A 14,395-nucleotide genomic window follows, 5' to 3' on the forward strand; every position below is an offset into this window, starting at 1 on the left:
ATGTGTGTAACTGATATATACCAAAACTAAAGTTAATGTGCAAATACAAACACTTCCGGAACCCTTCCTCTTTAGTTTGTTCCACCAGTTGGAATATTGTTAAAACACTTGTCAACATCCTATGATCAATTATTTGTATTGTAATTACCAATTATTGAAAACAATACCTGGATTTAAAAAAATCTATTTACATAGGAGGAAGCTATTCAATGATCCGATGTATAACTAGCACGATGCAGAAATGAATTAGTATAATCAAGTGCTCTGAAAACAAAAGGCATGATTATACATTTTAATTTAAATAAAATAGTGACGTGGTATTCTGAAAGTAGCACCAAACATTCTTCTTGTAGATAAAGGTGAAATTCGTAAGTAGAACTTTTTATTGTTTGATCAGGGAAAAACTTTATTGACAAAATATAAATAAACTGAAATATATTTAGATATTTAGATTTAGTAAACTGCGTTTTGAGTGCTTCGTAAAGCCTCAGTCTCACCTTAACGGATAGCTCGAACGGATGCCGAACGGATAACTTTTTTTTTTAAATCCGTTCATGTACTTTAGACGTCCGTTCTTATCCGTTAGACGTCCGTCCATATCCGTTTCATGTCCGTTTATGATACGTTTCATCCGTCCACGTCCATTTTGTTCGGTGAAACATTTTGATCATGTTCAGTTTAGTATTGTTCTATGGTTAAAAGAAAGGTATTCTGTTTTTCGTTTTTGCTCATGTGCCATGTGTATATGCCTTGTTGTATTATTTTGGTTACATATGACGTAGCTCTGGACTTGAAACATCCCGCCATTGAGCTAGTGTACTATGTTAAATTTTTGGATTCTTGTCTTACATTTTTGCTCATGTGCAATGTATTTATTCTTTGTTACATAATTCATTGTTTTATAGTGATTAAGATTGTAAATCAATATTGATTGTTGTTCCCCTATTTTTGACATTTTTATCTATTACGTCTGTTTGATTTGTACATACATCGGTGTCAAAATAATGCAATTGTATGCGACTGCCGTACAGGTGAGAGATTTAGCTAGCTGTCAAACCAGGTTTTATCAACCATTTTCTATTTAAGGAAATGCCTGTACCAAGTCAGGAAAAAGACAGTTGTTATCCATTCTTTTGATGTGTTTGAGGTTTTGATTACGGACTTTCCGTTTGAATTTTCCTCTAAGTATGCTATTTTTGTTATTTTACTTTTTATTTGTTTTTAAATTTACAATCGGTTAGGAATTATGGAAACAGTAGTTTACCTCAATGTTCAAATCTCCAAAAATGGACTGAGATAAAGGTACTAACCAAGAACTAGATTCAAAATTAAAGTTGTTTATGGTAGTTAGTCTGTACATCTGAGTTTTAAGTCTAAAGACAGTATCGATGGTGTAAAATGTACGATTGACAGTTAAAAATAGTAGCACTAATTGTAGAAAACTGTCAAGCGTTTGTATTTCATATAGACATATGATGTGTCAATCGATGAACTAGGTTAAAACATGAATATGTCGAAAACCTGTTAGATACAAAATATAGAGATGTAGTATGAGTGACAATGTAACAACTATCTATTAAAGACCAATGGACAATTAAAATAATTACGGTTTTCTACAATGAGTAAAACCCGAATCATATAATGATTGGTTTTAAGGTCTCGAGATTGCAAAATACCAAATTATTCAAATAAAATGGCAACTATATGATTCATGATACAACAACAATAGATACAAAGTAATGGCAGACAGCAATTCCTGGATAGCGTGTTGCTGGTTTTTGACAGACAAAAATTCATCAATACTATCTTTTAAATACACAAAAGTAAATTTTGAAATAACAAAAATACTGAACTAAAAGGAAAATTCAAAACGGAAAAAATCCCTTATCAAAAAGCAAAGTCAAAAGCTCAAACACATCAAAGGAATGGAAACTACTGTCATACTGTAGAACTTGTTGGATTATACCTGCTTTTATAACTGCTTAATTAAACCTCTCAATTGTATGTTAATAAATTCAAATATCATTTTATTTACAACAATGTGGAAGCAAAACAAAAACAAACATGACTGGTAAACATGCCAAAAATGGGATACAACAGTTAATTTATAACATTGTGTTATAAGCTTTATCACTATAAAACAAACAATTATGTCAATAACATGTCTGGCACATGTAAAGACAAAGCATACAAGCAGAAATAAAAGACGAGAATTAAAAAAGCCCATAGCTCATTAACACAATCGCGGTATGTAAAAAATGCATACAAAAAAATAACTATTTAAAGAAACATTGTATTTAATGCGTTTATTTTGGTGATGAGTGTGTTTGTTTGGATTACTTTTTTATTGACATATACTCTACTTCCAATAGTATGTCAATAATTGGTTGTTTTTGAGATTGTAACACGTAGAGATGACTGCTGTACCCATATTTTGACTATTTTACCTATTACTAGTATGTCTGTTTTATTCACGCATCGTTGTAAATAATGGAATTTGATGTGACTGTCATACAACTGAGAGGTTTAGCGTTATAAAACCAGGTTCAATCCACAATTTTCAACATTTGAAAATGCCTGCACCAAGTCAGGAATATGACAGTTGTTTTCCATTCCTTTAAAAAATTTTAAATTGTTTGTACGCACATTGAACGACAAATTTATGTGACATATAAAATTTTCTGACGTCAGACACTCAAATCAATAAATGTGTTCGTAGATAGTAGATGTTTTTGTGTTCTGTTAAATTGTTCCTTTTAAAATTGTTAAACGATGATGACTGATGTACCCATATTTTGACTATTATATTTATTGTGTCTGTTTATTCAAAGCATCAATGTAAAAATATCGGAAATTGATGAGACTGTCATTAAAGTGAGAGGGTTAGCGCTATAGAACCAGGTTTAATCCACCATTTTCTACATTTGAAAATGCCTGTACCAAGTCAGGAATATGACAGTTCTTGTCCATTCGTTTTTGATGCGTTTTGTTATTTGATTTTGCCATGTGATTATGGACTTTCCCAATTGATCTTCCTCTAAGTTCAGTATTTTTGTGATTTTACTTTTTAATGTGTTTTGTCATTTGATTTTGTCATTTGATTATGGACTTTCCGATTGAATTTTACTTTTTACATCTCTACTAAAATACATTTTTTTAAATTTTCTACATAGTTTTATCAATTAAATACATGTGTTTGGGTAGTCTTCTATGATGTTGATGACCGTTGTTAGAACTGTCCTACGCTAGCTTTTTTTACATCATAAGACTTGTATGTGAGACGTCATAAGACACGTCATAAGACCATTCACGTAGGACTAATCCTACGACACTTTTATTGACATGACCCTGATTCATAACCAGATTATGGTTATTTTTCAAATTCTATTTCATTATGTAAAATTGTTCATTGACATTTATAGGTTTAAAGTTAAATGTTTGGATTGATCTACAGAAGAAATTGGAGAGCATTCGTTAATTTTAATGAAGTGTTATTTGCTTCGTCAATTGGTCTTTGCTTTATTGACAAGCATACCACATCTCCTTATTTTATATCATTACAAATAGTTGTGTGATAAGAAGTATTAGATGTAACTGATCGACGACTTATTTTATGTGTTCAAGCAAAATCGGCTACAGAAATAAGGAGATAACTATATTGTATTTTAATCTCCGACGGCATCAATTGGTGATTTGATGGTCGCAAATTAAGTTAACTGGCGACTCTTTAGCGGAGACAGTAAACGGGTATTTGCGACCATTACATCACTTATTGATGCCGTCGGAGCTTAAAATACAAGATTGTTATCTCCATTCTAATGAAACTCACAGAAAACAACGTTAAAATATGTATTTAAAATCTGTTATATATCGTCTGAGCTTGTCAATTGTCAATTGTTGCCAGGAAAATTAGTGACGTTATCCAATCAAAATGAACGTAACAAACGTTGTTGCATTAGAATTAATCATTAACTATTATTCTTTGTAAACGGAAGCAATTGGTTAATTCTTTTCGATTATGTTTTGCCTTATTATTTATCTGTTTATGCAGTAGCTATTTAGCGAACTGATTATTTATGCAAAATATTGAAATAATGTATTCATTGCTACTTTCAGGTAACGATGGACATATTTGAAAGAAATTGTACGCCATGGATACGAAATTTAATCGAAGTGGACAATGTTACAACAAATGAAATAAACCACGCCTTCAGTGAAAGAAATTTACCGGGAATTTTATTTGTCTCAACCTTAAGCCTTCTTGGCATTAGTGGAAATTTTCTTGTGATTTGGATTTTCGGTCTAAAATTCAATCAGTCTACTTATCGAATTTATGTGCTATGTCTCGCTGTGCTTGATTTTATTAATTGTTTCATGACAATGCCTTTCGTACTCACTTATCTACTGTATATGGAAAATTATCCCTCGGAATTTTTATGTAAGATTGGTCATTTTATTGGATTTTTCATCGGAATTGCCTCCCCTTTTACATTAATTCTAATAGCCGCAGACCGATACAGGAATGTTTGTCGACCGCTCAGTTTACAATGGTCTGCAAGACGAGCAAAACTAATGTGCTTATTTATAAACATCGTAGCTCTATTTATTTCGTGGTACGTGCCATTAGTTTATGGTACAACCGAAATGAAATCGGCCAATAGGAGCATTGTACTGGTGCAATGTTTTAAGGAAAACGGAACACTTTCACAGACGATTACTTGGTGGCAGTATATCATTCTGACAGGACTGTTGACACTGGTTTCTGCGTTTCTCATTGTTATTTACTTAGTAATAATGATAAATGTACGTAGAAAATCCAAACTCTTTACCAAATATAAACCTGAAGTCGGTATACAAGACGATAATATAACATTCACGAACAGAATCATTCATACTAAGAAAACAACCATCACTTTCTTTATCATCTCCTCAGTTTATGTTTTAAGTTCCTTGGTCCATCATATATTAGCACTATGTCTTCATGTTGTACAGAATGTAGAATGTAAAATGTCATACACCCAAAGTGTTCTCTTCTGGTCCTTCTTTTGGACAGTTTTTTTAAATAATGTTGCAAATCCTGTTATATATGGCTTGTCTGACACCCGCTTTAAACATTGTATAAAATCAATGTTTTCAAATTGAACTAGCACTGAAGAGTCTTATGAAGACGAAAAGCGCGTCTGATGTATTTTAAAAATTATAAGCCTGATACCTTTGATCACTATTTTATAAAGAACACCCATTTTTGACGGGGTTCGTGTCTCTTAGTCTTCAGTGTTCGATGAGTGATTTTGTATACTGTTGTTTTTTTTTCGGTATTTTAAGCCATATCATTATCAGTTAGATTTTACTTTTTACTTTGAATATCCCTGTGGCATTGTTTGCCTTTCTTTCACAATGTGTAAACTATCGAGTTATTGTAAGTTTTCCCGAAAACTTAGTAAGGCTGTGTTTCGATCATGTACCCCGTTCTGCTGTTTGTTATTTTGCGCGTACCTTTTTCACCCTACCAAATATCTTATACCAGACAACACTGTGTGTGTCAGCCATTCGGGTTTATCATCCGCCTCGCCCGCTCATTCGTAATAATCATTTTTAAATTACTTTACAATTTTTAAATCTGTATTAGAGTAATATGCTCAATTGATTAACCGGCATCAATAACGTTTTTTTTTATGATTATACCTTTGGAGAAAAAAAATACAACAGTTATAATGAACATTTTCTCTGCAGCTAACAGCCATTTAGTTAATACTGTCTACCCCCAACACACCCCACATTTTATCTTTTGGAAATGTGTTTGATGGAACTAATGTTTTAGTCTTATGTCAATGTTAAAATAGTTCGTAGTCTAAAGCTTTTCAAGCCTTAAAATGAAAAAAAAAACACATCAGCTTTCCATTTTGAAATACCAGGCTTTATACACAACAAAACATAGAATATATATTTATTAAGATATAATAAACTAAGATACATACTACATGATATACATACAATAAAATAAACATCATTTGGCGTTTAGCCGTCTCGGTTGTTGTCACAGTGATTGATTAATTCCCAAGCTTGAGAATCATATCAATCGGAAGATCTGAGTTCATGCTTGAACTTCTGATACGCTAGGACACTAACTTTAAGTTCATGCTTGAACTTACTGATGGACCTGTTCTTGTTTATGACTACAAGCATGTAGATCAAAAACGTCAGTGATAGAAGTCCATGCATGGACTGACATCAGGACTGACTTAGAACAGGGATCTGTTGTTAGTTAGTGTCCGGAAACTTTTAGCACGTGTCTGGTCTATTTAAAATTTAACCAAATTACTGCTATAAGTCCCATTAACTGTGACAAGCAACTTATACATCAATAACTCTGCATCAAATTTGGGGAAATTGAGTTAATAATAACGAAAATATGCGATCTAAAAGATATTATATACCGAGACAGCAGTTTAATAGTACATTATAGATTTCTAAATATAATGAAACAATGGTGGTGGTGGGGAAGGTGGTGGTTAGTCTATATAGAATCGACCACACTACTCCATTGCAAATTAATAATGGCATCGGTCACGTGCTATATGACTTCACTCTTCATGCATGAGGCACCATAAGGTGCACGCGTGAAAAATAGTTTTGTGTGTATAAAACCAATTTATTAAGGTGAACCTATATAAATAACCATTTATACACAACAAAACATAGAATATATATTTATTAAGATATAATAAACTAAGATACATACTACATGATATACATACAATAAAATAAACATCATTTGGCGTTTAGCCGTCTCGGTTGTTGTCACAGTGATTGATTAATTCCCAAGCTTGAGAATCATATCAATCGGAAGATCTGAGTTCATGCTTGAACTTCTGATACGCTAGGACACTAACTTTAAGTTCATGCTTGAACTTACTGATGGACCTGTTCTTGTTTATGACTACAAGCATGTAGATCAAAAACGTCAGTGATAGAAGTCCATGCATGGACTGACATCAGGACTGACTTAGAACAGGGATCTGTTGTTAGTTAGTGTCCGGAAACTTTTAGCACGTGTCTGGTCTATTTAAAATTTAACCAAATTACTGCTATAAGTCCCATTAACTGTGACAAGCAACTTATACATCAATAACTCTGCATCAAATTTGGGGAAATTGAGTTAATAATAACGAAAATATGCCAAAATACAGTTGATGACTGGTTTTTAAAGGAGACAACTGAACCCCAAATGAAGATGATTACTGTAAATTCAAATTTACTGAGTGCGTATGGCAGTGATGAACTCTCGCATTAATAGATGATACTTTGTATTCTACAGATTTTCTAAAATCGCAATGATAAATGCACGCATCAATTCTGAATTTACAGTATCTTTGAACAAAGATTTGTTACTATATTAATATATCTGAATATGTGAATGATATACAAATGAACTTAATATCAGATGCGAATAGATGAATAGCAATTAAAACGTCCATCACTAATCGTTTATCAGTATGTAACTCCAGCGTGCTGGAAAACATGGAAATTTTATAGTGATAAGCACAAGTGTTCTGATTAACTACTGTCTATCTCAGCGGGTCGTGAGAAGAAATATTACGACTTGATGAAATTAAATGTTCTGCTTGACCTTAACATAACTTTCATAAACATGTCAATGAACTCTGATCATAATGTTCTCAGCATCTGCTATACTATAATGTTCTTTATCTCTCAAGAGCTTTATCTACATAGTTAATTAGTAAGTTCAAATATCAACACAAATCGGGAACTGTCATACTGCTATAACTGGTTTAAATGTTTAACCCTTGTCTCATTCATTGAAAATGGTACGTCACTGATAGCAATTATAAACAAATGTATATGCTTAGCTTAGCAATTAATATACACATAATAAATGAAGACAATGAAACGTCAATATATTTACATAATATGGGGATTATTATGCCCCAACACTATTGAAACACACTTTAAACCACTATCAGATTAAACAATGGGGATTATTATGCCCCTGAAACACTGAATAAAAACGCAATTGATGTCGTTGTGTTGACCTCATAAACACGATGAACTGATATGTGGTAATGAAACAGTCTATATATACTCTAAGGCACTTACAATATTAAATCAAGATAAAAACGTATGCGATTGAAATATTCCTATGTACAATAAACACTAAATCTTCATTCGAGTAATGCTTGTTGAGCTTGCTGTATCGTTGATAAAGATGTTCTGATATAGCGAGTATAACACTGTGAACTCCACCGTCCGAGTGTCTGAATAAGGTGATCTTCAATTTTTGAACCTGCTGTGGTACTTGCTCCAATTCGAAAGCTGTGACCATTATATAAGTCTGAGTTGTATCCAAGTACGGCAAGTATGTTTTTTAGAGAAGAAATGAAGTAGTTTCGTGTTAAAGCTTTCCTATTTTCCATCACAAAGAAAGCGTCTTGTGATTTACTATCTTTGAATTTCCTAGAACGATAGTCCATGTAACGTTCCAGAGATAAGACTGGACAAACAGAAACTCCCGACGCAAATAAATGAATGTCAACACCTTCACGGAATGGGTCTGTTTTCGAAGCTTTCAAATGAAAGGTAACTTTATCCTTAAGGAATCGGATATCTTCGATACTCACATTGCATTCTGAATCAAACGAATGTAATACTGTAAATTCCCCACATCGGAGAAATCCAAAATATGCCGTGACACACGCTGCTTCCAGAAGAATGTCTACATACGGAGTATAATACCCTTTCCTCAACAACTGACAAATGTCCTTGAGTATCGTGAAGGTAATTGGCAGTCTAGGTTTTGTTGATTTTTTCTCATTTTTCTTTATTCCTCTATATAACGCATCGAGTCGATAAAGTTTATCAGAACTGCCGCTAAATATTGAAGTCTTCCCATTCTCTAAGTATTTATATCGTATTCCACATATATACATTTTAATAGTAGAACATTTCAAGTGCAAGTTTTTAAAACAATGCGTAGCGAAATGAATAAGAGATTCTTCAGTTAACGGAGGCATGTCTGAATTAAGCCAAATCACTCCAGTCATTCGTAAAAAGGTTGCATAGGCAGAATACCCACACTCATACTGCGTACGTGTTCTAGGAGCTATTGAAGTTTTGAGTAAACAACTTACACTATTAGTCAATTCCACATTACGAGTGAGAAGTGCGGACAAATCATGGCTTGTGCATCTGCTTCCGGCGCTTCTTTCCGGAACGTCTGAAAATCAAATCGAGAAAGTGAATCTGCAATCACATTTTTAACACCAGGGATATGCTTACTTGAAAATGTAAAATTGTTAATTGCAGCTAACCAAGTGAGTTTACGCATTAGTTTCATAATATCTTGCACTTTGGAGCGTCCCTTGTTTATAATATTAACAGTAGATTCATTATCACAATGAAAAACTATTCGTTTTCTCGTCCAAAGTTTGCCCCAAAGTACTGCCGCCACTACAATTGGATACAATTCTCGGAAAGCCATAGACATATCAGAATCAAGTATATTTTGTAACTCTGGTGGCCAAGAACTACAAAACCAATGTCCCTTGAAGTAACCTCCAAAGCCAAGTGTTGAAGCAGCATCTGTAAACAATTCGAAATCCGCTGAATTGGTAGTGAAAGTATCATAGAAAAAGGAGACGCAGTTCCACTGCTTAAGAAAAATATACCACATCTTTAAATCATCTCGACATTCGGCTGACAGTGTAACATAGTAATTGAGATTGTTAACTTTAGTCGATAGGTTAATGAGATAAGTTACAAAAGTCCGTCCAGGTATAATAACTCTTGCGGCAAAATTGAAATGTCCCAAGAGTTGTAAAAGTTCTCGTTTTTTAATAGAACGTCGACGTAGAAATGTTCCAATGAAATAAATAATGCGTTCAACTTTATCTTGTGGAAGTCTAGCTTCCATCTTATCTGTATCTAATATAATTCCGAGATACTCTAGTGTGGTATGTGGACCTACAGTCTTTTTCTTAGATAATGGTATATTCAATCTATTAAAAATTAAAGTGATAAGTGCCATAGTTCTATCTCCTGAAGTGTCTGATGCTTGAACAGTTAAAAAATCATCAAGCAGATGAAGTATAACTGGAATATTGTAATTGTTCTTGGCTATCCAACAAATTGCCACTGACAAGTTGTCAAATATTTTAGGTGATGATCGTGAGCCAAAACAAAGACGCACATAATAGTAATATAAATTTCTCCATTTAATACAGTATAAATGATGCTGATCCCTTTTGATCCCTAATTGCTTGAATGCATCGGCAATGTCCGCCTTATTTAGTATTGATAATCGTCCGAATTCTTTAATTGCGTTGATTGCATCATCTATTTTAACGTATGACAGCGAGCATTGCTCTTTATCGATTAAATCGTTAATACTAAAATGATCTTGACTTTCATGTGGAGACGACAAATCAACTATTAACCTCTTTTTTCCTGAATATTTGCCTTCCACTATACCTATTGGGCTCACACGATACCTATCAAAAGGGAGCTTTTTGAATGGCCCAACTAGATAACCTTTATCGACCTCTTGTTTAATTATAATATCAACGCTGTCTGGATTTCGGAAAGCTGATTGTAGATTTTTACATTCAACTGTTTGTAATTCTGTTTTCGACACCATGGTATCAAAACCGTTTGTTATACCGTCTAATAAATATTTTACAAAATTTCTATCCGGATGTTTTGCTAATTCTTTTTCAAGGTTATTTACATTGATGCAAGAAAGTTGATAATCATCATTCATATCGAGTCACCTAGATGTTTTAACGTTCGGCTTATCAGCAGTTTTGTTTTGATTACTAGCACTGGTATCCTTGTTGTTACCACATGTCTTGAAACCGTGACCTCTACTTTTACACTTGATACACGCATGTGTAAACTTGCATTCTTTCCATTTGCATGTTCCATAATTGAAATTATTACAAAGGTCAAGACCCTCTGCTTGAATGATATTTCTCCCATGCCTATCTTTTGATTTATCTACAACACGACCGTTCGTCGTGGCTTGTGGGGCGCAAGGAGGAGTTTCTTGATAAACTTGTTTTTGGCAGAATTTCGTTGTGTGGTCGTAATCTCCACATAGTTCACATTCTCTACTTTGTAACCCATTCATAACTAGATGTAATAGACGGTCGTCTACCTTTCCCCAGTTAATTGCAATATTATGTTCAATAATAGCAGTGGCGGCCTTAGCCGAAAACAATTTGTGGTATTTGTAAAATCTTTGTCCGTAGTTATAGGCTATATCATTTATATCGGCCTCGTACTGATCTAATTCATCTCGCCGTTGAGGATATACTTTACAGATAATATTCCTAAATTTCCTGAAGGCCTTATTGAACTCATCAAGGGTCAATGTTTTCTCTAGACGAGGATCCTTAGGAGCAGATAACTCTACAGTTAGCCCTTCAGAAACGACAGTGCGTGTTTGGGGAACCTCATTTTTTGGATACAATAAAAGAGAAAGGTTTATATCCTTACCTTCTAGAATTTGCTTTCTTAAAGAAGTAGACACGTAGTCCATTTTTGGTAGGTCCTCTGCAAAAACAATCCCTTTAGAAGTGTCAACTTGTCTTTGGAAGGTTTGTTCCGCATTTACAGAAGAGATTGGGGTCATGTGTCCGTATGTGGCTTGATATGCCGAGGCAAAGTCATAGTTTGACTTTAGATTCTGCAGACTACTGTTTGATGAAGCATCTTTATTGGCTAGAAGTCCTACAACCATAGATGACATAGCCGACATAGCTTCATTTGCCGACTTTAGTGCGGAAGTAGAATCCTTTAGCATGTCTGCTGTTTGTGACATTGTATTGTTTTCATTTACTGGTTGATCAGTGTCCACGTTAGGTTGATTTTCGGCAGCAACTGTCACTTCATCTGTATTACTTAATTCCGTAGAACCATTTTGACCACTTTCTGTTGAACTTGCTAAGTCCTTTTGATTGACAAAATACAGTTGTCGAATCATGTCTAATCTCCAAGTAGATTTCACTGTAATCCCCATACTTTTTAAATGGGTAACATACTGTTCTTTGGACCAATGCATTGGATCATTTGGATCATGTCGCGCTGGTCGCTTTCGACTACTCATTGTTGAAAGATATTGATAGTCCAGTAAATATGAATTTTGTGTATAAAGTTAATCATGAATGAAAATGAAATGATATAGAGTTTAGTCTATATAGAATCGACCACACTACTCCATTGCAAATTAATAATGGCATCGGTCACGTGCTATATGACTTCACTCTTCATGCATGAGGCACCATAAGGTGCACGCGTGAAAAATAGTTTTGTGTGTATAAAACCAATTTATTAAGGTGAACCTATATAAATAACCATAAATCACACGTGCCGTTTATACAGTTTTTAAAATGTAAAACAAAAAAATTCAAGATAATAAGTTTGATCAACCATTTCTAAAAAAGTAGGCCTTGGTATGTTGGAAATTCGCGCTGAAGGTAAATAACCTGATTAATTGTACGAAAAGAATTTATAATTTACTAAGTACTTTTGTACTGGCATGAAAATATGGATAACTTTATTCTACTATATATATTCTTTGTAAATATATTTCACATATTTCAAATAATAAATCTGTCTTTCTTTAATTTAAAGAAAGCTGAAACTGTGTAATAATTTAACATTTTTTATATCTACATGAATCTTTAGTTCATTTAATTAATTTTATATTTTAGTGTGAAGGGACACCAAACTATTTTTTATTTTACTTTGCATTGTTCTTAGTTGGAGCTCTTCTTGAAAATTAGTTGCACTTAAACTGTAGGCAATCCTCTCTTAAAGAAATAAAGCATTAAAGTTAATAACAAGATTAATTATACGAATGGAATTTATAATTCACTAAATACTTCTGTACTGACATTAAAAACAGATATTATTGTGTTGACATTTGCTGCAATAACTTAAGCCTTACTTGTAGCATATTATTATTTCGAATTAGGGAATGCACCCCTTTTATACATACCTCTGATTTGTTGTCCAGATTTGTTTATGGTCACTTTAGGATTTTTGTATCCCGGATAATTTGCCTAAACAGCATTCAAATCACCAGTATACTTGAATAATAGATGTTCTTGGTTAAATCTCAATAAAACAACTGCTGAACGACACAGAAACTCTATAACATTATGATTTTGACTTGTAGTCTCAAACAATAGAATTGAGAATTTTAATCTTTCGCAGATTTTCGCAGAAAGAAAATGGTAGATATGTAGCTGGATACAGTAATACGTCTAGTTCACAGTAAGATAATCTGTTTGTTGAAGCAGTTAGGTGGTGGTAATGTGTGAACACGCCGCGTGTTTAAGCATTGCTACCACCCCGGCAGGGAGATTGTCTAAAATATTTTGAAACGTGAATAATAAACGACCTTAATGATGAACTGAGAGGTTCGCCATGGGATTAAGCAAATATCCACTGGATAAATAAATCAATAGTAGTATACCGCTGTTCAAAAGTCATGACTCGATTTAACTGAAACAAACTCGAGTCACAAACCAAAACTGAGAGAAAAACATCAACTACAGTGCTATACATTGGTTAGCTAGGCGATACGCTATCCAGTGGTTGTGCAATATAAAATTAACCACTGGATGGCTTTCAACATATTTGTTTTTTACTGTCCAGTGAATAACTTTATCTGACGTTTTTAGCAATTCGCTCTGTTAATTTTTTTTACGAGGTCTTTTATAGCTGCATGACTATGCGGTATAATAAGTTGTGCTCAAAGCCGTACTGTTACATTTATTTCTAACTTCTCCACATATGATATCTGGTGGAATAATTGTATGTGTTGTGCAATGTCATGCTCATGAAAATGATCATTATATTCAATATTACGAACAATAAGTGAAAGCAAAAACAAAAGCTTATATTATAGCATGGACTCCTGTTGCAGCTGTATATCTTATTTTATATTTGTACATATAAAAATATTTGTACATATAAAAAAGAAGATGTGGTATGATGCCAATGAGACAACTTTCCGCAAGAGACGAAAATGACACAGAAATTAACAACTATAGGTCACCGGACGGCCTTCAACAATGAACAAAGCCCATACAGCATAGTCAGTTGTAAAAGGCCCCGAAATTACAATGTAAAACATGTAGGTTTATAAATTTTTGTTCAATAATAGACTATGTTTTTGTATAGCATTTATGAAGGATACTTACTGTTTTAAGACATATTTTGTTGTTCAAAAAATGATAAATTACTATATTTTGTTATGTTTTTATCGTCGCTGTAGTAGACACATGCTTAACAGATAGTTAATTAAAGAATGATTTGATAAGAAATGAATGTATTATAATTCAAAAGATTTGTGATAACCATTTTGATA

The 14,395-nt window shown here is 33.4% G+C and overlaps 2 protein-coding genes across 2 annotated transcripts; one reads left to right on the top strand and one right to left on the bottom strand.

The window, feature by feature from the left end:
• The first annotated feature begins 240 nt into the window (after window positions 1–240).
• LOC139523249 (tachykinin-like peptides receptor 99D) lies at window positions 241–5,912 on the top strand. The gene is made up of 2 exons (XM_071317098.1): window positions 241–368; window positions 4,117–5,912. Exon 2 carries the CDS (start codon window positions 4,123–4,125, stop codon window positions 5,140–5,142), a length of 1,020 nt encoding a protein of 339 aa, XP_071173199.1. The 5' UTR covers window positions 241–368; window positions 4,117–4,122; the 3' UTR covers window positions 5,143–5,912.
• A 20-nt stretch (window positions 5,913–5,932) lies between these two features.
• Window positions 5,933–12,378, bottom strand: LOC139523248 (uncharacterized). The gene is made up of 2 exons (XM_071317097.1): window positions 11,515–12,378; window positions 5,933–9,235 (listed from the first exon to the last, which is right to left on the bottom strand). The coding sequence occupies exons 1-2, from the start codon at window positions 12,122–12,124 to the stop codon at window positions 8,184–8,186; spliced, it is 1,662 nt and encodes a 553-aa protein (XP_071173198.1). The 5' UTR covers window positions 12,125–12,378; the 3' UTR covers window positions 5,933–8,183.
• Between the last annotated feature and the right edge of the window lie 2,017 nt (window positions 12,379–14,395).

This window comes from Mytilus edulis, chromosome 5, assembly GCF_963676685.1.
Source record: "Mytilus edulis chromosome 5, xbMytEdul2.2, whole genome shotgun sequence".
NCBI lineage: Eukaryota > Metazoa > Mollusca > Bivalvia > Mytilida > Mytilidae > Mytilus > Mytilus edulis.

Excerpts from the sequence above, each read along its gene's own strand:
- LOC139523249 (XM_071317098.1), top strand. The coding sequence starts at position 4,123 with ATGGACATATTTGAAAGAAATTGTACGCCATGGATACGAAATTTAATC.
- LOC139523248 (XM_071317097.1), bottom strand. The coding sequence starts at position 12,124 with ATGAGTAGTCGAAAGCGACCAGCGCGACATGATCCAAATGATCCAATG. Across the intron at positions 9,236-11,514 it reads AAGAAAGCAAATTCTAGAAG|ACGTTCCGGAAAGAAGCGCC; the intron begins GTAAGGATATAA and ends TTTGATTTTCAG.